This window comes from Ictalurus furcatus, chromosome 4 (assembly GCF_023375685.1).
Source record: "Ictalurus furcatus strain D&B chromosome 4, Billie_1.0, whole genome shotgun sequence".
NCBI classification, from domain to species: Eukaryota; Metazoa; Chordata; class Actinopteri; order Siluriformes; family Ictaluridae; genus Ictalurus; species Ictalurus furcatus.
In genome coordinates, this window is record NC_071258.1 from 7,471,686 (window position 1) to 7,493,474 (window position 21,789).

Sequence of the window (21,789 nt, forward strand, 5' to 3'; positions counted from 1 at the left end):
ATATAAATAAATGCACTCCTTCAAAAATTGTTTGAATCAAGTCCTAGCAAATATGTCCATTTTTCCAGTCGAATCTGACATGATGGTCACGTGCCCCAAACCCTGAAGTATCAGCAACATAAATGTACAGAAAGAAATTTCAGTGTTCGAAGCTTTTTAATACAAAATATGGATATTAAAAGTTTGTCAAAGATTATCAAGTATGTACAAAGAAATATAACAGTGCATTTTCTTTTTATAAAAATGAAAGCATGTATGTAAAATCAGAAATAATCATGATTTTAAGTGAACCAGCCTATCCATTTTAGATATTGATTCTAAGCAATCACGAGTTATTTACAACATGAGATGATCTAAAATGTTCCTTATAAGACTTTACCAAGGCATTTAAAGCCTTTTGTTTATCATTATAGATTTTTATTTTTATTTTTTTTTTTTTTTTTACTTTATTTCTGGACTTGTATATTCCAAAGCAGTTTAATGATGTTAATAATTGGCTGTTCAGTCCTGAGCACTGGCGTCATCAAGCTGTACAGCATGTCTGTTTTAATAATCGCCATGAGTTAGTTAATGATAGTTTGTGTGTAAGATTTTGGGAAGTTCAGAGAGCCGACTGCAGTTTGGTGACGTTCCTCTCGTGCATGCTATGATGTCTGACGAGCTCGTCTGAACGAGCAAACTTCTTCTGACAGCTCGGCCAGCGACAGGTAAACGGCTTCTCACCTGAGACAGGACAGTGAGGATAATCAAAAGCAGTTTGTAAATTAGTGCTAAGCTACGTAAGACTTGTCGCTAATGAATCTGAACTCTAACTGGAAAAGTATGAAGACAAAAAGGGGATTACGCACTTGTTTTACCTGTATGAGTCCGCGTGTGAGTCTTGAGGTGGTCCGAGCGTGAGAATTTTCTCTGACATGTCTCACACTGAAAGGGTTTTACTCCTAAAGAGGAGAAAAATAAGATTATGGAGACCTTAAGAGAGCAAGATAGAGCAAGCCAGTTCTGATCAATGTTTTGAATGTGTTTGCCTGCCATGTTGATAATGACATCATGTATTACATTGTTATTTTATTAAATGTCTTTGATTTTATAGGTAATTAATACATTTCCAAATACAGCGATGGAAATGAAAACTGTGACCGCTTATGTGGTTTGTGTACGTTGTGTTCATTTGTTTTTGGTTTTTTTTTTGTTTTTTAATGAAAATACGGAAAGCACGGAAACTGCTTTTTATTTTGTTTTTTGTTTTGTTTTTCTTGACACACAACTAAAACAGGAAGTTAATTCATTTTTTATCAATTAAAATTATAAGAAGAAAAACAATCAAATGTTCATTCATTTTTAATTGTTTCTATTTGTTTCACCACACAATGTCTTGAAATTGAATCCAAATATTAAAAATATATCATTGTAAATATTCATGAATCCAAATATGGAAGAAGAAGAAGAAGAAGAAGAAGAAGAAGAAGAAAAGCCCATTGCTGTACATTTCAGCATGAACATCTGGATCAGTTAAGATATTTAATAAATCTTAGCCCCAAATGGAATCTGAAATGATGGTTTAAAAAAAACTTTTTTGTAATATTTATTGTTGTAAATCCAAAACCTGTTTTGAAGATCTTGTTTTCAAATGATCATAACTTACAGATTCTGATAAGAATAGGGAACAAATTGTGATGGGATCAGGGAACAGTAAATGCATGTATGCAAATATCTGTATGGTTATTAGCATTGGGCATTGTATAATAAAACACTGAAGATCTGGAGGAAAAAGGTGACGTATGTAGGATTAAAGGAAAAAATTATACAGTGTGAGTAGAGAGAGGGTCGGCGTCTGACCTGTGTGTCTGCGCTGGTGTCTCTTCAGCTGGTCTGATCTGGAGAATCTGCGGCCACAGTCTGTATAGTCGCACTGGTACGGTTTCTCTCCTGAACACACAATTAATTATAGGAGTCCTTACTACACAAAATATTGAAACTGCCTCTGGGTTTGGCAGATAGCTTCCACATGGGGAAGTTGAACTTGTAGGATTTTTTATTATTATTATTATTATTATTATTATTATTTTTAAACATTGCATTAAATTAAATGGACACCACAAACATCCCACATCAGGCTTAGCTAGCTAGCTGTAAATGTTACACAATGTAACAGAAATGATCAATCAAAATCAAGCTGGGGCATTTGCTACGAAGCACACCAAAGAAAGTTAGCAAGCTAACATTAGACATTATACCAAAAACAAAGCTAGTTAATTGGCATTAGCTTGGATGCGTACCCAAAATAGTCTAGTCAACATTAGACAATATGCTAAAACAACACGGGATCGCTGCTATCAGCTAGAGAACATGTCCATGAAATGGTTCTAGTCAACTTTAGACAATATAGCTAAATGCTAAACAAAGCTAGCTAACTGGCATTAACTAGAGAATGTGCTCAAGAATGTTAGCTAGCTGGTATTCGGCTAGTAACATTAGAATACCCAAACAGAACCAGCCAAAAATCATTAGCTAGAGAATGTGCTCAAGAAATTTTACTAGTTAACATTAAACATTATACTATAACAAAGCTTGCTAGCTGCCATTAGGAAGAGATCGTACCCAAGAAAGTTAGCTAATGTTAGACAAACAAATACCCAAACAAAACTAAGCTAGATAGCTGCCATTAGAAATTTCTGGCTAGATAGTGAAAAGATTGTAATGCATGGACATGATGTGTATATCCAGCTATCTAGCCATGATTAACTGAGAGAAGATGTGAGTCAGGTAGTTATTAAGCCATCAGTATTTTCCTGAGTAATCTACACATTCTCCATAAGTAGGAGTTAACATCTTGTGATTAATTCTTAGTGCTACTATTTACTCTAACACACATACATATGCACTGGGAGTGGCTCTAAATAATTGGGTGAGAGACAGTTCAGTGATGTCACCATGGTTACAACAGCAGTTCTGGTTGCTGTATGTGTGTTGAGGACTATATTTTTAGTTTTGCCAGCTTCTTTTATGGATTTGTGTTGGAACGAGAAATTGTTTGGATAAACATGTTGACACACAATGAATCACCACGCACAAGAATGTCCAAGTTGTTCCTCTTAAGGGTTGAGAAATCTTTTTTTTTTTTTTTTTTTTTTTTTTTGAAATCACTGTATATTACTGGAATTGTGTAATCATTTCATTTAGAGAGTTTAGTCACTTGTGCTACATCCTATAAAGCGTTTGGTTGTATTTTTACATAATAGGCATCTACTGGAATAAGTGCTTTGCATTTATTGCGTGTGATTTGCCATCATTTAAGTCAGTGTTCTTGAATATTTTTTAATCTGATTAGTTAGAAGGTGTTGATAAATCTTTTATAATAGCAGCTCTGACTATAGTTCCTGCTGTAATTCGAATCACAGGTTTAAACGGATGTACAGGGACTTGTATGGTGGGCAATCTACATCATCTCACTGTTGATTATTTTCCTATAACAGCATGCCCCATTATGTTTTATTCCTTGTGACATCATGCTCTGTATTGCCAGAGTTGTTGTGATCAGTTATAACTGGATATGTTTTTCTCAGTGCTACAATGGTGCATTATGATATTATTATCCATGCATACGCTTCATATGGTCATTGTATTTAATAAGGTATACACCAATAAGTGTGTACACCACTCAAACAATGAACGGCACTGGCGCTTACCTGTGTGTTTCCTTCCGTGCATCTGCAGGTGTGAGAGTTTGAAGTATCTCTTGCTGCAGCCAGGGTACGAGCACATGAACGGGCGTTTCTCACTGTGTTGGGCCGACCTCATGATGGAGGGAGTGATGCTCGGTACTTGTCTCACGTCCTGGAGGAGGGAGAGACAGGCCTTGGGTTAAAAACAGTATGTAACACACAAAGGCATACATATAACTAACAAACTGGCAACTCAGTGTGTGTAACAAATATCCTTCATTAGCAGTCAAAGCTTCAAATCACTGCTGTTTAGTCTTGCTGATAGAAACAAGAAATTACTCAAGTGCTCCTCAAAATGATCAGAGTTCACACACGACACTTTGTGTAAATGTCTGATCTGCCTTATCCGATTCAGCTCTGTTGTAAGAGAGGTTTTTGGGTTGTTGTTTTTTTCAGCTACATTGTTCTGAGACAGTGGATTAAACTTTTTTGTTGTTGTTGTTGTTTCTACATTATTTTCCACATTATTGGTACTAGTAAGAAATGAAAAATATTGTATTATATTGTAATATAAGTATTATTTCAGATATTAGGTATTAACACTTTTGGTATTGTAAAGTGTTACTGAAAAATGTTTAAGCAAGGTAATGGAGCCAGAGAAAGCTGATCTACAGTACTGATTCTCGACACCTCCACTGCTTTTCTCTAAGGCACTGATCCAGACGGTGACACATCATAGGTCAGGCCTGACTAATCAAACATCTACCTCGACCTGGCCTTGGCTTCACAATAGCTAATACAGCTGGCTGCCTGGATCCCCCCCCCTTTTTTTGGGGGGTTAGGGGGTCAGTACTCGGTCGGAGGGAATGTGTGACCTTTAGTTGAACGTATTTAATGGTGACTCTGTGTATGTATGTGCACCCACCTGAATTCCTCGGAACATGCCATGTGTGTGTATGTGGTACTGAGTGCTGTACATCACAGGAGCAACAGCTGCCGTTGGCTCGCTCTCAAACCCTGTACTTGGACTGCAACATATCAGCAGAGAACACACAGAAGGGTGCAGGTTTACACATCATGAATAAACTCCTTTCTGAAAGCCACAGAACAGTGTGTTATTACCGTCACAGCCAGCACAGAAGCGCAGATGTATTCTATGGTCTAAAAGTCTACTTTTCCCAGACTGCCACATATACAGTATAATCATATAGTGGATATGGTATATATTTAGATATGTCCAAATCCATAGCAGAGAATATCCAACTCGCTGATGCAATTCCACAATGCATTGCAATAGGTTATGTACCCTAATAGGTACAAAATAGGTACTTCACTTCATATTGTTATAGGAATATTGTTCTTTCTTTTTTTTTCTTCTGGAAAAGTAATTAAACAGTTTGCTTTGAGCCCAAATTGGTATTAGTTTAGTCGTAATACATTCACCAACGATTTTATTAGGAACACCTGCACATTTATGCAGTTATCTAATCAGCCAATCATGTGGCAGCAGCACAATGCATAAAATCATTCAGATACAGGTCAAGAGCTTCCAGTAATGTTCACGTCAAACATCAGAATGAAGAAAAAGTGTGATATTTGTGACTTTAACCATAACATGGTTACTGGTACCAGATGGGCTGGTTTGTGTATTTCAGAAACTGATGATCTCCTGGGATTTTCACACACAACAGTCTCTAGAGTTTACACAGAATGGTGCAAGGGAAGAAAAAAAACATCCTGCATGCAGAGTGTCTGCAGGCTAAAACACCTTGTTGACGAAGAGAGATCAGAGGAAAATGACCAGACTGGTTTGAGCTGATAGGAAGTCTATAGTAACTCAAATAAGCACTCTTTACAACCGTGGTGAGCAGAAAAGCATCTCAGAATGCACAGCACATCAAACTTTAAGGTGGATAATAGCAGAAGATCACATCAGGTTCCACTCCTGTCAGCCAAGAACAAGAATCTGAGGCTATAATGGGCACAGACTCACCCAAACTGGACAGCTTGACATTTTGTGCACGCTGAGATGCTTTTCTGCTCACCACTGGTGTAAAGAGTGATTATATGAGTTGCTATATCCTTCCTGGAAGCTCAAACCAATCTGGACATTTTCCTCTGACTTATCAGCAAGCCGTTTCCACCCACGTAACTGTCACTTACTCGCACTATTCTGTGTAAACTCTAGAGACTGTTGTGGGTGAAATTCCCAGAAGATCAGCAGTTTCAGAAATACTCAAACCAGCCCATCTGAGTCATTCACAAGCAAAGTCATTAACTGAAGCTCTTGACCTGTGTCTGCATGAATTTATTGCCACATGATTGGTGTTCCTAATAAAGTGGACGGTTCTAATATTCCAGTGGTTTTATTTTAAACATACTTCTCGTTTTCTCAGTCAAATATTTTCTCAGTTTTAGTTGCACAGTTACAAAAAAAAAAAAAAAAAGCGTAGCGGTTGAAATAAGTACCTGTAAGTACATATCTATATTATATGTGAAATATCCTTATTAGCATGTTTCATCTATTGACATGGAAATTATGAAAAGCAAAGAAAGAATTTTTCCTGGATAATTGCTGAACTGATGTACTAAATTATCTTCTTTCCTCCAGAAAACACTGGTTGGTGTGTGCGGTATGAAAAACACCGTCTGAGTTTGTGAATGTTCACAGCACCGATAAAGTTCAGGGTCAGGATGTGTGGGTAGCACCCGATGAACTGCTAAGGCTATATAAAGCCTTCTTTGTCCTGTTAGGTTAACATCTCTGACTATGCTATCAGCTAACACTAAGCCAGTCATCCCTTAGATTATCTATCCATCTTTCTGCGCCGACAAACACCTCACTGCTCATGGCAAAGAGAGGGGGTGGGGACGTTGTGAGTATCTGGATGAGCATAAATATTCTGCCTTGCAACACACTCTAATAGTCACACCCCAAACCTACCCTCGCCTATCACACTGCATTCCACCACACCCGCGTCAAGATGCTTTATCTTCTCTGAACTGGTTGACTGAGCAAAAGCATGACCCCTTTCTGTCTCCACCTCCCTTTCATCAGTGCAAGTTAAGCATTGATTTCATTCTGTGAAGTTTTTCTAGATGTTAAGCAGGATGGCTGCTCCTCTAAAACACACTCTAAATCACATACCCTTTTAATCTGGGACACTGGACAGTGAAAAACAAAGCCTGGCCAGACTTTCTTCACTCTCTGTGTTCTGACCCACATCTTATTGTACACATACATATTATACACATACTTAACCAGACACACTATGCAGGTTTCCCCCTGTCGGTCTTTCTTTTGTGTCTTTTCCGAGTCCATGGTCAAGGTCAGTGTTCTATAACTGAAACCTCTCACAGGAAGTGTCTCCCACTACAGCAGGCTAAAAAGAATCCAAACAGAATGCCTTGTGCTCTCAGGAAGGAAGGGAGCACACTTCCAGACTTCTTAGTGCTGCTCGTTGAATTTGCATTTCTTTTAGGAGTTAGGAAGAAATCTTGATAATCTACTTTTGCTAACACAAAATGACTACATTTTATGGATTTTAATGTTGAAATCGAGACCGGCTCATCCGAGTCCGAGTCCAGGCCGAGGCCTGAACAGATTGAGTCCGAGAGTCTCAAGACCGAGATCAGAAGAGCACTCCATACAACCTCCCGAATCCTGACCACATGCAGTTTCACGTCATGCGCAAAAGAAAATAATCAATCATTGGTTAATATTGGATGTCGATCAAGTCATCAGTTTGGTGAAATATTTTGTGTGAAAATAAGGTAATAATGATGATAATTAGTGGGCTTTTTTTTTTAAGGGAATCAACTGGTCTTGGGAATAAGTCCGATTCCACACTTGCTAGAGTCCTTGTCAAGACCGAGTCCAAATGCTCCTGAGTCCATGACAAGACCAAGATCACGAAAATATGGTGTTGGACTCAATCTCGAGAAAAATGCAAAATAACTGCATGGCTCATACGGTATCAGTGCAGTCATCCTGATCCGATGTACAACTTACACAGAAACCTCACACAAACATTTAAAAACTCTCTGATGAGACATTTTTGGAAGGAGTCTCCACTCAGGTTTTCACCACAGGGAAGTCTTCAGAAAGGAGGACTTGGTGCTTTTGGGTTTCTAACATAACAAGTTGAGTTTCTTTTAAGAGCGAGAGAGGGAAAAAGAGGGGCTGGTGAGGGAATGACTCAAACTATTACTGTAGCAGTTATAAGTGACTTGTTTTGTGGATGTTCCACAACATTACATGTAACTATAAAGGGATAAAAAGTATCACATGCGTTTTACTTAATGTTTTCAAATTGCCGTGGTATACGAGGAATTAAATACTTTTCAATACTGTTAATGAAAAATAATCAACCTCAGGGTCATCGTTGCTTGTTTTCCTATAAAAGCGTGCCCTGTTATGTTTTATTCTTTATTAAATGATGTCCATCTACAATCTTCCTCTAGATAAATCTACAAATGATATACCCTTGAGGGTCCCACCTCAATGGCAAGTGTTTGTGTTTCTTAAAACCTGAGTTCAACACCTTTTTTGAGAGTGTACCATTCCATCCCTAGCATAAGCTAACTGATATGAAACTTGATATGAATGACTAAGGCTGAGCCAGCAGGTCATAACTGTATTCATATCAAACTCAACTGAATCACTTCGGCTTCTAGACTTCCTTCTAATTTGGCCTGTTGATTTTGCGAGTGCTCTTTTCAGCACTACGTGAATCTCTGCAGCTGTGCGCTGATATGAAACTGAGTACAGCTCTTTGATGATAACCCAGAGTAGAGGCTATCTGTTGCCAGAATGACTCATCTCAGTCCAGGTCAGAGGGATTGAAGATCCCCCTTTTATACTCACTTCTCCACTCCCCGTATAAACAATGCCTCTGAATTACAGTTCAAAAGGAAAGATGTGGTGGAATTAAAATTTTTTAAAAAAGCGAGAGAAAAAAAACACTATTAACAATAGTGCAAAGTGATGTGAGAAATGTCGTACCTCTTGATGGTGGAGGCCAGACTGTTGACCGGGTTCCAGGTCACACATTCCGTCATTTGGTACAGATTATCACTGCCAGAGAACAAATAAAACCACAGTGTAAAAACAAAGAGAATGACTGGAAGGTGATTGGAAGGTTGGGAGTTTAAATCCCAGACCTGTCAAGTCATGAACAAGACCCTTAACCTTCAATTCCTACGCCTTAAACTTTAACCAGAATCTGACTCACTTTGAAGTAAAGAATAAACTATGACACATCATGCTGTTATATAACAGTTATCAACAACGGTGGCATGACGGGCCATTACCACCGCAAAGTGTTTTATTCACCCTATGCCCCAGCAATTTGCCTGTGATTACAATTTTTAATTAATTAATGAATAACATGTCATATTTTTATCCATTTACATTTACATTTAATGGTCTAGTATGTCCTGAGACAAGACAGTTCCTGTTGTTACTTACATTATAGCAGTTATAAGCGGTCGTTCCTTCTCTACGCAAAAAAAAGGTGAAATACAGGTGAAAAACCTACTGACCTTTACAAAGTGCTAACAACTGAAACTCCATAAATGTTAAATAAAAGTCTCTACAGAAAGCTTCAGCATATCAATGACTATACTTTCTTTTTAAAAAATAACAACAGGGTTTGTTTATTTTTTTTATTTTTTACATCGGTTTATAGTTACCCTTAGATTATGTAAAGCGTCCACCATACAGGTCGCTGTGAATGTGTTGTTACTATAGAAACAATAGCATATTAGAACGAGCGCATTAATATAAAACTGTGATTTGAACTACAGAGCTGCTATTCTAGAAAATTTATCAACACCTTCAGATTCGATAATTCAACAGCGCTGTGGTATAAGTCACTTAATTAATAAATATACACTTTTTTTTATTCTTTTTCTTTCTCTTGAGACATACTGCACACTTCTTGTACTGTATTAAGGCTTTGTTTAGTAACACTGCCTGGGATGTGTGTGTGTGTGTGTGTGTGTGTGTGTGTGTGTGTGTGGATAAGGGTAGGAAAACTAGCAGTAAAAACGAAAGGAGTGAGTGTGTCTGCTACTGGTAATGTTTAATATTTGCATCCATTAACTGGAAAGTCACTTTAATCCAACAACTTTAAGTAAAGTTTATCCAATCCAATCTTGAGTAGAATTAAAAGATTAAACCAGGAGTAAAGCTACACAGGAGGCCTTGCAGGAAATCTGTAAGCTTCTAGTTCGCTACTGAAGAGCCTGCTAACTTAAATAGATCACCATGTAACTCACTGTAGAATCTTAAATATAAATTATAACCAACTTTCTACTGAAAACCAGATGCTCTGACTGATAACAAGCTAGAATCTTGGTACCTTTTGCATCTAAACTGTAATCAAGGACAAAAGCTAATTCATAGTAATGCTTAGCTAGCAAAGAAAAGCTACTGATGTTTGCTTTTTTTTTTTTTTTTTAAACACATTTTATTAGATTGGTTTTGTTAGGATTGATTTAAGATGAATGTATAAATCCCTAATTTCTCCATCTGGGGATTAATAAAGTATTATCTTATCTTATCTTAGCTTATCTTATCTTATAAAAACATATTCATTTCAGTAACAAGGCTTAGCTTAATGGCAGCCGTAACAATTTTGACCTAATTTCACAGTTCTCTTTGAACATTGTATGCTAGCAAAAGGATCACGAGTCACCCAAATAATTAGCATTTTGTTTTATAGTCACATTTGATAGGTGTCCACTGTGTTGTATGTCCTATATGTTGAATTTTCTACCCTGTACATGCAATGAATAAACAGTTTCTGGTTCTGATTTTACAAGAGAAGCACGGAAGCTGCTCTGCTACGTGCTTACACACCAGATTAGTATCCTCAGGAGCAGTGAGGCACTCTCACTCTCATATCTGATCAGTGACAGCAGAACTGCAGAGGTCTGGAGAGTCAGCGTGCCTGGTACTGTGTTGTAATCATGTAACATCATGAAAGTGCTGACAGCAGGGAGGCGTTGAGAGGGAAAGAAGCTGAATTAACCAGTATGAAGCGCTTAGTCTGTGCTCAAGTAGCTAACAAATTTGTGAATGTAGTTAGAGTTATAGAGTGTGAGGGAACGGCTGTAATATTTCACTTTAACCATAAACCAAGACAAACTCCACCAATTCAAAGTTTGGAAGAGGCTTTTTTTTACCCCCAGTGTGGCAGAATCTAATCCAAGCATGGATCTGAGCAGCATATTCTACAGTTGGTTACATTTAGGGCATTTGGCAGACACCCCTGTCCAGAGCGACTTACAGTTATCTCATTTATACTACTGAGCAGTTGAGGGTTAAGGGCCTTGCTGGGGTTTGAACTCATGGCCTTCTGATCAGTAGGTTAACATCTTAAACCACTGAGCTACCACTGCCTATGCTCTTATGAAAGTAGACTTAGAAGCAAAGGAGGATACAATCCAAGCTTACAGCTGGGTAGGTGAGGGTTCAGGGCTTTGTTCAAGTTCACTGTAAATAGCCATCGTACTCTCATCAATCAGCTTAAGTTTATCCACTACAAACAAACAAAAAATGAAGAGTGAACCACAAATACTGAGTGTTATCGAAATTTTTACACTCTTATCTGTGGAGCTGTTTGTTTTAGAAACCCGTGACTTACTATTTTTAAACTGCTGTATTATTCACCACTGGCCTTTATGTTAAATACTAGAAATGCTCTTCTCAGCAGGAACAGTCATATTAATGATGTTTCTGATGTTAGTGATAACTGTGTTTCTATAGTGCTGAGTTGATATTTTCTGCTTTTGCATACTTTATGGATGAGTAAGAGTTGAATGCTCTGTTTTAGCTCTTTTGGATCGTGGGTTTTATCACAGCAAAGGGCTTTGGGGGAATTGGCTGAACGCGCAGCAGTGCTACAGGAAGGCAAGGAGGTGTCATTGAGTCTTATCAACACTAGTTCTGATATTTTGGGTTCTCCACGATCTCCCTTTTCTCCAAACAACATGAGAACACTATTCCAAGAATGCACCCTCATCTCTGAGCTTCTAGTGGTAAATTATCGCAGCGTTTTGCATAAGTATTCACCCCCTTGAACTATGACACATTTTGGAGTGTTACAACCTGAAACTGAAATGGACTTAATTGGGATTTAATCTTGATAATATTTTTAATATAAGACTAAATGGTGGATGTTCAACGTTTGGGATATTTTTTTTTTTTAATAACCAAACCCTGATTGATACTTTTTCCCCTGAATTTTGTCCAAAAATGCTGTTTGTTTACAAATAATTCCAATTAATTCCATTTTAGTTCTAGGTTGTAACACTACAAAATATTGAAAAGTTCAAGGGTAAATTCTCATTCAAGACACTGTACTATATTGCAGTTTTCCAGTCTGTCCTCTGATTTATTGTCCTCACATACCAATTAGTCTGCTCCTGTTCTTGTGCCATGTCCCCTACACTCATCATATCCCCATAATTTCCCGTTCGAGGCCTCCACTTCTGTCCTCGACCTCTGATTTACCCCAGTACTTTTCTCTCTGGGGATGGCCAGGCAGGGAAGAGGAATTCAGAGGAAACGGACTGTAGATCACACTGAGTGTATTTTGGCCTGCTGAGGGCTGCTGTGCAGCTCTTAACTTTTACACAGACAGCATGTCTCCCTGCAGGCTTACTCTGAGTGACACAGAGGAAGAATCTGGCATCAGCACAGAAAATGATGTCAGATTAGTTCAAGGAATGAAATTGCTTTAAATACGAATCCCAGTAAGTAAGAGGGAAAAAAGACATCTGCTGTACCTGTTGTAGCCGTTTCGTAAAAGAAGAGCCTGGCTGTCGCTGGGGGCGTGGCAACCATAGACAGGGGGCGGGGTCAGGTACTGCTGCTCATCTGTGAAAAAGAAAGGAATGAAATTTGGTGTGAAAAGACTTATATATACCATTCCTCTCTGTAGTATAAAGAATATCAGTGTAATTTATTATTTTCATTGTATTGTCTTCATTCCTTTTCAAATGTTTGTGAACATACAATTGAGTTGTTATGGGAACGGTGATGTTTTCCCCCAAATCAACCTAACCATCTTTCGCTTGCTGATGTAATTTAGGACACAGTATTACTGTTATCTGTTATCCACAAACTTAACTGTCTAGTTGAAAATAACAAGGGGCAGCCATCTTAGACAACTAGAATAACTTCTTTTAGGGCAATTAGTATCCTTCTGACATTTATCGATACAGTATATTTATTCCTCTTTCATTCCAGGTTTTGAAGCCGGGATTCTACTGGATGGAGATGGAAGTTATGCAGATCATAATATAACTCCACATTTAACTTAAATGGTTTGGTTCTAACAACATTGTCTGAAGCATTCAAATTACTAACCAAGATTTCGAGTGAGACTGGCCTCCATTGCATGTTAGTTCCTCGGATGAATACTAAAGAATCAAACATCCACAGTTTGTCTTGGATAAATTTAGTAAACATGGAAAGAAAGTTGTGTCAATTCAATTTTCTGACTATGACCATGTTCAGACTAAAAAAAAGCTCTCATACTTCCATGATCCCCAACTCCTATTTTCCTGTTTAAGCTTTACAGGAGGACTAACAGATTGTTCTTCAGGGAGTAGATATTGAAGTGTGGCCTTTTCCTCACTCCAGTTATCCAAACAGTCCCTGTGTTCTCCAAGCCCATAAAGCACTCACATGGATTTCTGTATCAAGCACTAAGAACTAAAAGAGGATTAGGTCCTTTAAATTTACCAGCACTGAGGGGGTAAAAATGGGTCCCCTGGCAATATTATACATTCTTCTAACCATTACCACAGTCTGCTCCAGCTTCTCCACTGAGGAGGAGGAGGACTGTTTGCGTGTTTACACTGAAAGGTGATACCTATTAGAGCGAATTGAATTTGCTACCTTGTTGTTAAATTTCTTTGCTAATGATTAGCACTGTCTGACTCTTAATCCTCAACTGCTTGGCTCTATAATTGGACTGTATTCACCCTCATTTGTAAGTTACTTTGAACAAAAGTAACTGCCATATGAAAGAAAATATATCAGAACGCTTGTAGGATTTGAAGCCTACCAGACAAGACATGCTATACTACAGCCCTTTGAATTCTCGATTCTGATTGGTCAGAAGGTTTTCATTTTCTAGAACTGCAGCTCTGACAATATTTCAAGTTTTAATTCAAATCATACGTATATATTGATGCATTTGTTCGATACTTCCTTGTTTCTATAGTAACAGCGCCATCAGAGGGACTTGCATAAACATACAGTAAATGTATTAATAGACTATAATAAATGGATTTCAGAAATGTGTTGGTGTTTAATAATAAAAAACAAATAGATGTTTAATTAACATTCATGGAAGGAGTTGCCAGTGCTTTATAGAAGGTAGAGTTAAAGCTGTTCCTTGAAGTTTCCACCATGGCAATGTTTTGCCTTTTGTAGTATTCACAGTAACACACATTTTTACATACAAGAGAACGTGGAACAACTCTTCATAGCTGCTATAATATCAGTGATAACAATAAAAAGTACAAAGCATCTTTTTAAAAAAAAAAAAAAAAAGTCATGTTTGTAATAATTATAATAAAAATTTGTTTAAATTTTTTTATTAACTATAATAATAATATAAACTGCTGTGATATAAGAGGAATAAAACACTTCAGGACATGCTGTTATAAGAAAATAATCACATTTGGGGTGGATTTGCATCAGGCTGCATCACACCAACCCCAGTGTTGATATTTTTCCTATAAGCGCACACCGTCATGTTTTATTCCTTTATTAAAAGCCAATTGGAACAGTTTTTGGAGCAGAGGGATGTAATGCATAGTTATTTTCACTGTTACAACTGATTGATGGCACTTTTCACAAATTATATTTAGTATATATTATGACTTTTTATGCAGTCATAATATATACTGTGAACAAAGCTTCTACACACTATACATACACCCTCTACCAAGAAACACTTACAAGATTTACCGCATTTACACTAAAATTCCTTTTGCATTTTAACCTCACAATGACTCGGAGCACATTTTTTCCTGTATATTTCTTGTCAAATATCCATCCAGTTTCCATACTGCTTATCTTACACAGGGTTGCGGGGGAGCCTGGAGCCTATCCCAGGGAAGGTGGGGGACACCCTGGATGGAGTGCCAAACCGTTGCAGGGCGCACACACACTCACACACCTCCTCACACACTATGGACAATTTGGAAGTGCCAATTAGCCTCTTTGGATTGGTGGAGGAAACCAGAGTACACAGCAGGATTCGAACCCCCAGACTTGGAGGAGTGAGGCAAACGTGCTAGCCACTACCCCACCATGAAACCCTCTTGTCAAATGTAGTGTAGTAAAGTATATAATAGTGGTGGCTCTAAAATGTATGTAACGTCTCATTCTGTTGCAATGTGTGGGTGTGGGTGTGTGTCTGTGGGTGTGTCAGGTGTACTTACCCATGGTGGACTGTGACAAAGCATCCTCAGGTTTGAATGGGTGCGAACAAGGAAAGGGTGGCACATGGTGAACAGGAGTATGGGGAAAACTTAACGCTCCATCCACATCTGCTGTATTAGAATAAGAGAGAGAAAAAGAGTTAGCCCCATAATCTCAGTGCTCTTGCATTATATTTCTAAAGGGTTAGGGTTAGGGTTCTATAACATTTTCCACTGTCAAATGTAGTTCTGCCAACTTTTCTTTGAAGTTTGACGCTTCTTTCATTTTGAACTTGAGCTACAAGGCTACCGTTGGCAGCAAGTAGGAGAATTTCTTTTTAAAACTGTATGTCGTTACACACTTTGGTCAAAATGTCATTTTGTACATTTGTATAAAAAAATAATAAAAATGCAGGTCCACTTTGGTCAAAATACTGATCTAAATCACTTCTAATGCACAATTCGGTTTTACTTCCTACTTGAGTCTGATGCTTGCCCAGAGTCTCACCAAATTATGTGCTGAGGAAGATAGTGATTCCGGCTTCAAGATTGCTGCTACTGCATTATATATATAAAACAGTTTATCATACAGTGTCAGAAACCAATGGAAGCTCCTTCCGTCACACATGAGAAAAAATTACGCAGATTTTCTTGCAGTTGTCACTTTTTGTCTCATAATCGCACACTATTGCATCTCGATATTAATTTAATATTATTGTATAGACACAATATTGTATCTCAATATTAACTGTATATTATTGTATAGGCACAATGTATATTATTGTATAGATACAATATTGTATTAATTGTATTAATATTGCACAATTGCGATGTTTTAACAGATAATTCGTTTACAGCTTAAGTTTACAAGTTTTCAGCCCTCCAATGCAATCTACTTTATCATATCAAGCAGTTCTGATGGTAGTTCCAACTGCAAGGCAAATCACAGGTTTATATTAATGTTCTTGTTCTAATACGTTATCATTTCTATTTTAACAACTTACACAGAGGCTTGTACTGTATGGTGGACGCTCCACATAAATGGATTAAAAAACCCATGGAATTCATGATATAATAAGGTTTTCTGTGAGGAAATGTTTATTTAAGTTCAAGAGAGAGAGGAAAGAGAGGCTGGTGAGGGAGTAAATGTTTATAGCCGTTATAATGTAAGTGATAACCGGACCTAATTTGTTTCGCAGATTAATGTAACTATAGTATAAATGGATAAAACACGCAACATGTCATTCTTTAATAAATAAAAAATGCAATCGTTGTGAAATTGTTGTGTTATAACAGGAATAAAACATGTCAAGCTCACAGTTGATTCTTTTCCTATAACATCACAACCCTGTCGTGTTTTATTCCTTATGTATAACATATTTATTCATTTGTTGCTTCCTCCGTACACTATATGAAATAGATGACATGCAATTAAAATGACTAGTTTCACTTTCACCTGTACATCATCACAAAATGTACAACGTGTCAGCATCAGCTACATGCAAATACACCTACACAAGAGTTTCCAAAAATTCATACACACTAACACTAATCACACTAATACTCAACACTGATTAGATATGGAATTGCTCTTCTGCTGTTTATCCTTGTTTTTGCCACTTGGTGCATACCCAAGCTACATAGAAGAGGATGCTTCCTTTAACTGCTTCTCTCAAGGTTTCTTGAGGAAGTATTTTCCTTGTCTTTATGCAGGATCTAAAGCTGCACAGGTGGCGATAGTTAAGGGTCTCTAAATCCCCGCTTTGAGGTTTCAAACTTGACATTTCAGAGCTATGTATATATTATATTTCCCAAGCCTCTGTGGATTAGCCTCTGTGCATTATGCTAAATTGCAAATGAATATTTCCAAACCCTAAGGCTTATTATCCTGTATGTACATGGAAAGCAGCGCAGATAAGCAAATATTATGTTCTAAAGGTGTGGGAATGTGGAGCCATCTATAAGTTAAGGAGTTAAGGAAGTTAAACTATTTTATACCACAGTCGCGCTGAATTATTGAATCTGATTGGTCAGAAACACTTTTTTTTAACGTTGTTATTTAACAACAATAACAACAACAACGAACATAAACAGTTCTCGGGTGACGTTGTCTGTAAGGAGAAGTTTATTTTACATTGAAGAAATAAGACGCTTAGAGGCAAAGCTGTTCCTCCAAAGTTTTGTACTGTGGAGAAAGTCTTCAAGACATAGAACTGGGTTCTCCATTAAGCTGCATTTTTTTTTTCTTATCATCAGCTTAAAGAGAGAGAGAACTGAGGCTGTTGTGGAAACGATTGTTTATAGCTGTTATATTCAAAGTGACAACGGTAACTAACTTGTTCCAGACATTCCACAACGTTAAATGTAACAATAAATGGATAAAAAAGAATTCCATTAAAAAAATCAGAAGAAGAAATTGCTAATTGCTTTGGTATTTGGGGTTTGCTGTTATAGGAAAATCAAATTTGCTTCACACAACCATGTGGTTGATTATTTTCCTATAAAAGCAAGCCCTACTGTTTTTATTCCTTACTAATTAACCCATATTTGCATTATATTTCATTGTGTGTCCTGTAGTAGCTCATGTCCGACAAGTAGCCTGTATTACTTCTGACTCCACTACGCATCCATATATCATCCACGGAGTAGCTTTCAACTACATTTATATATCACAAATGAAATATTTAGGACCTGGAAATCATTAACATTGCCTGCACGGGGGTTTGATCCTGATATCTCAGTCATCTCAGTCTGCATATTAATCATTACTGCTCACTATATCACATAAATACATACTATTTGTGTAATGTAGTGACATAAAGTAAAAACATAGTAAGATAGAGAGAGGTGAGAGAGTATACATATATGTTTTGTAGTCCTTGGCCCTTTTCATGAGATTTAATCCTAGCCTGTGATTGAAGGTCACTGAAAGTTCACAGTGAAATCATAGCGATATTGACTCATTTAAACACACACTTTCTTGGCCAACAAGTTTCTAGCATTGCATTGCCTTGGGGGGCAGGGATGGGGATCATTTATCATCGCCGTTATGCTTAAGAAAACCTGAGCTCATCATTCGGCGGTGCTTTATTTTTTCTTTTAATTGTGTTGAAATATTGCACTTATAAACTGCATTTCAAAATCTGAATTAAAAGTTTCTCAATCAAAAAGCAGTAAATATCAACATTCCACCATGTTACTTAACACTCCATGTGTAGTAATATATATAAAAGCAGTGTTACTTTTTATTAATAATAAATGTAATCCCTATGAGAGTTCAAATCTATCATTTTAAGTACTGACTGAGGAATCAGTATTCAATCGTTCAGTATATTTGAAAGTAATACAGGTTTAAAAGAAGGCATGGTGTTTATAAAATTATAATATCCAATCATCTGGGCAGTGAGATAAACTGATATTTCCTCTTCCTTGAAATTGTGTAAGTGTTTAAGTGCTAATTTTAAGGATTCTCTTATATATGCCATTTTTGAATAACGTGATTAGTTCCTTTATATTTATCTAGTTTCCTGAATAATTAACTCCTCAACAACTTGCTACTATTATACTACTATTTACTACTGATTCAGCAAGATACAAAAATGTTGCTCTGTATCCTGTTGGAGGTCTGCACAAGCATTTTGAAGGAGCTGGCATACACTTCCTCTATAGCAAAAAAATCACGCAGGTGGATAAATGAGGCTCACTTACTCTGACTCCTCGGGATTGGAGGATTTTCAGCACAGCCGCTCAGATACGGGGTGCTACTGAATCCCCTGTTCTGTCCAGATGATGGCTCATTGAATGCTCCGTACCTGTAGCCTCCGTTAAACTGCCCTGAAAAGTGCACAGTGAAGGCACCGAGGGTGCAGTGAGCGTCATCATGGGTGTCCACCGACCCCCAGCCAGGCTCCTGCTTGATGAACGAGTGTGAGGGCAGAGCTCCGTATGGAGAGCCGGGGTGAAAGTCGACGATCGGACCCCACTGAGGAGCTCCGCTGTTGGGCCCTGGAAGAGGTGGTAGAGTGGGTACAGCGGGCATGAGGGGACTCAGATCTCGCACGTCCGATCCCATCACCCCACACGACTCAGTCAGTTTAGAACAATTGACTCAAGTGCAAAACGCAATGGGCAAAAATTTCTCTCTGTAACTTTTTGGAAATCTTTATAAAAGCGGTATCAAATGCTTCCCCTATGGCAAAAATCACGAAAATGTTTTCCTACAAACAAGTTTGAAGATCTGCCCAAGTCCACAGAGATGCACTAAAAATCAAAGTCCGACATAGTGAGCACTTCAGAGTGCTGCTTCTTCTTGACTTGGTTCTTCAGGCGTGAGGATCATGCGATGGAAAAGGGTTCGAGGAGGCACAAGGAGATAGAGTGGGTGAGCTAGGAGTCACCCCGATCCTTTCTAACAGTGTCTGGAGCTTGTCTGTGTGAGTCGGATGTAAAACAACCCCGGAGGAGGAGTTACAGGAGAAATGATGAGCACTTCATTAGCTTTAGTCATTCCTCTGGACACTTTCAGTGACCTGACTAATGTCAAGATTAATGTGTCTGTGGGGGTGGGGGGGTGTGGTTTATTACCACTAGGTAAGAACTAGTGTTTATTAGGATTGTAAGCCTTGAATGACAGGTAATTAGTAATATTAATAGTGAATAGTAGCAGGATATCTATAGACTGAGTGTTATCTTTAAAGCTGTCTTAATGTAAAACCTTAAATCATCTTTAACAGGAATACAAGATAATAATGAAAATAATACCAACACTGGGGGGGGAAGAGCAATTGGTCTTTATACACAAAATCTCTAAAAAAAAAAAAAAAAATTAAATAAAAATAAAAAAACATGAAATACATTATGATGAAAATCTCCAATGTCTGTAACTTTCACAACTTCCTCTTTTTCACTTCTCATTTCTTTTGAAGACCATCTGGTTTTCATTAATATTTTTTAACTTTTACAACAATCACTGTCAGCAAGTTTGAGAAAGCACCTAAACATTGATTTGTATTTACTATTACATGAATGGACTACTGAGACTATAATTAAAATATTTTTGGTATAATTCTATGAATATAGAGTTCACACCAGAACAGTCAAAGCGCGTGAAAGAAAAAGAAAAAAAGTCAGTTATTTACATTTTGGGCTAAATCACTGTCATTTCCAGTAATATCTGTAATAACACATGCTGTCGTTTTACTTTTGGTTAATTATTGAACAGATGAACTCACAGAACGGGGCTCTCCCTTCATTAAGAACCGTAATATTGTTTTAAATGACATCTTAGTAATCATTTTCGGCTGTATAATGTATTTTGCGATTAACTTCTGCAGCTTTCTCCAGGTGTCGTTTGTCAGTGACATTATTCAGCTTCATGGGAAAAAGAGAAATATGCCATTAAAAGTGTCTCTGGCGCTGAAGTCGAAAAAAATACCTTGAACACACTACAAGCATGTTCACAGTCACAGAGAAAGACTGTGAAACATCCCATCTGTGAGACTGTGGAATTCTCTGTGGCAGTAAACTCACTGGAAAGCATCTGAACATAACCACAAGCATCTCTTTTAATCAGCCACACCCACAGCAACAATGGTGAGAAACTGACTACACAGTGGAGTGACTTACAGTGCAATTAAATAACAGCAATAAATATTTATTACACCGCTATACGATATACAATCGCCAGCCACTTTAATGGGAATACCAGTACACCTCCTTAATAATATTCAAACTAGCCTGTCTGGCACCAACCAGCAAATCATCAATGCATAAAACCATACAGATACAGGTTAAGAGCTTCAGTTAAGGTTCATATGAAACATCAGAATGGAGGGAATATGTTCACATAGTGAGCATGGGGCATCGTGAGGCTTAGTGCTTGATGCAGTTCCCATTTTTGACCGCTAGCTGCTGATATCACTCTTTTGCACTAAATGAGGCAGTGGGCATGTAGGCTCACAATTGCACAACATCTGGAAAGGTGACCAAATCGATGGAACATCGGATTACATCTGTCCGATAGCAACCATTTTCAATCATTGGTCACTCAAAAGAGGTAATTCATATTTCAATGGAATTGAAAATGTATGGAGATGTGAATGAGGACTTGAGGATCTGGATATCTGAAATGGTTCTATGGGAACATGACAGCACTGACCCTGCACTCAACTCTCCATGGACTGAAGAAGAGGGGGATGGTGGTGTCAGTGAGAGTGCAGAAATGCTGAGTCTTGTTGCATCATCTGGCTTCTAACAGCAGGACAGTGGGGGAATTCTTGACTCCGGAAAAGCTGTGATTCACTGCACGTCTGTCGGAGATGCACACTGACAGGATTTTAGCTTCAATTTCCAAATCCATCATTTCATCCGGTCTTTCATCATTACGATTTGATTAAATTTAATACAGTGAAGCAAGAGCTATGTTACAGTAATTGCATGACCTCCTTTTTCTACCAAATTTGTCTCAAAAATTGTCAACTTTAAATCATTTAAACTCATATTACATTAAGGTAGAGCTCTTATTTGCAAAGCAGCTGAGTGTAACAAAGAAACCAAAGAAAACAAAGGGACTGAAATTAGGCTACAAATAATCTTGTCAAATTAAAAAAAAAACTAGGAGCAGTAAAACAATCAGCTGAAAAAGTTATCAAATTAAAAAAGTGTAAGAAAATTATAA

General features: G+C 37.6%; 1 protein-coding gene across 2 annotated transcripts; it reads right to left on the reverse strand.

Annotated features, from left to right (window-relative positions):
* Positions 1 to 146: 146 nt before the first annotated feature.
* Positions 147 to 20,906, reverse strand: wt1b (WT1 transcription factor b). Of its 2 annotated transcripts, none has more exons than XM_053622731.1 (9): positions 18,822 to 20,906; positions 15,135 to 15,245; positions 12,462 to 12,552; positions 8,671 to 8,742; positions 4,591 to 4,693; positions 3,690 to 3,837; positions 1,840 to 1,929; positions 858 to 941; positions 147 to 723 (listed from the first exon to the last, which is right to left on the reverse strand). In XM_053622731.1, the coding sequence occupies exons 1-9, from the start codon at positions 19,183 to 19,185 to the stop codon at positions 602 to 604; spliced, it is 1,185 nt and encodes a 394-aa protein (XP_053478706.1). In that variant the 5' UTR covers positions 19,186 to 20,906; the 3' UTR covers positions 147 to 601. The 2 variants fall into 2 exon arrangements, with proteins under 2 accessions (XP_053478706.1, XP_053478705.1); XM_053622730.1 differs by having other exon boundaries at positions 849 to 941.
* Between the last annotated feature and the right edge of the window lie 883 nt (positions 20,907 to 21,789).

What these genes read in the sequence shown, in the direction of transcription:
- wt1b (XM_053622730.1), bottom strand. Translation starts at nt 19,185, where the DNA reads ATGGGATCGGACGTGCGAGATCTGAGTCCCCTCATGCCCGCTGTACCC. An exon ending in TTACGAAACGGCTACAACAG is followed by an intron (nt 8,743 to 12,461) that starts GTACAGCAGATG and finishes GTTCTCTGGCAG; the next exon opens with TGATAATCTGTACCAAATGA. An exon ending in CTGGCCTCCACCATCAAGAG is followed by an intron (nt 4,694 to 8,670) that starts GTACGACATTTC and finishes GATATGTTGCAG; the next exon opens with TCCAAGTACAGGGTTTGAGA.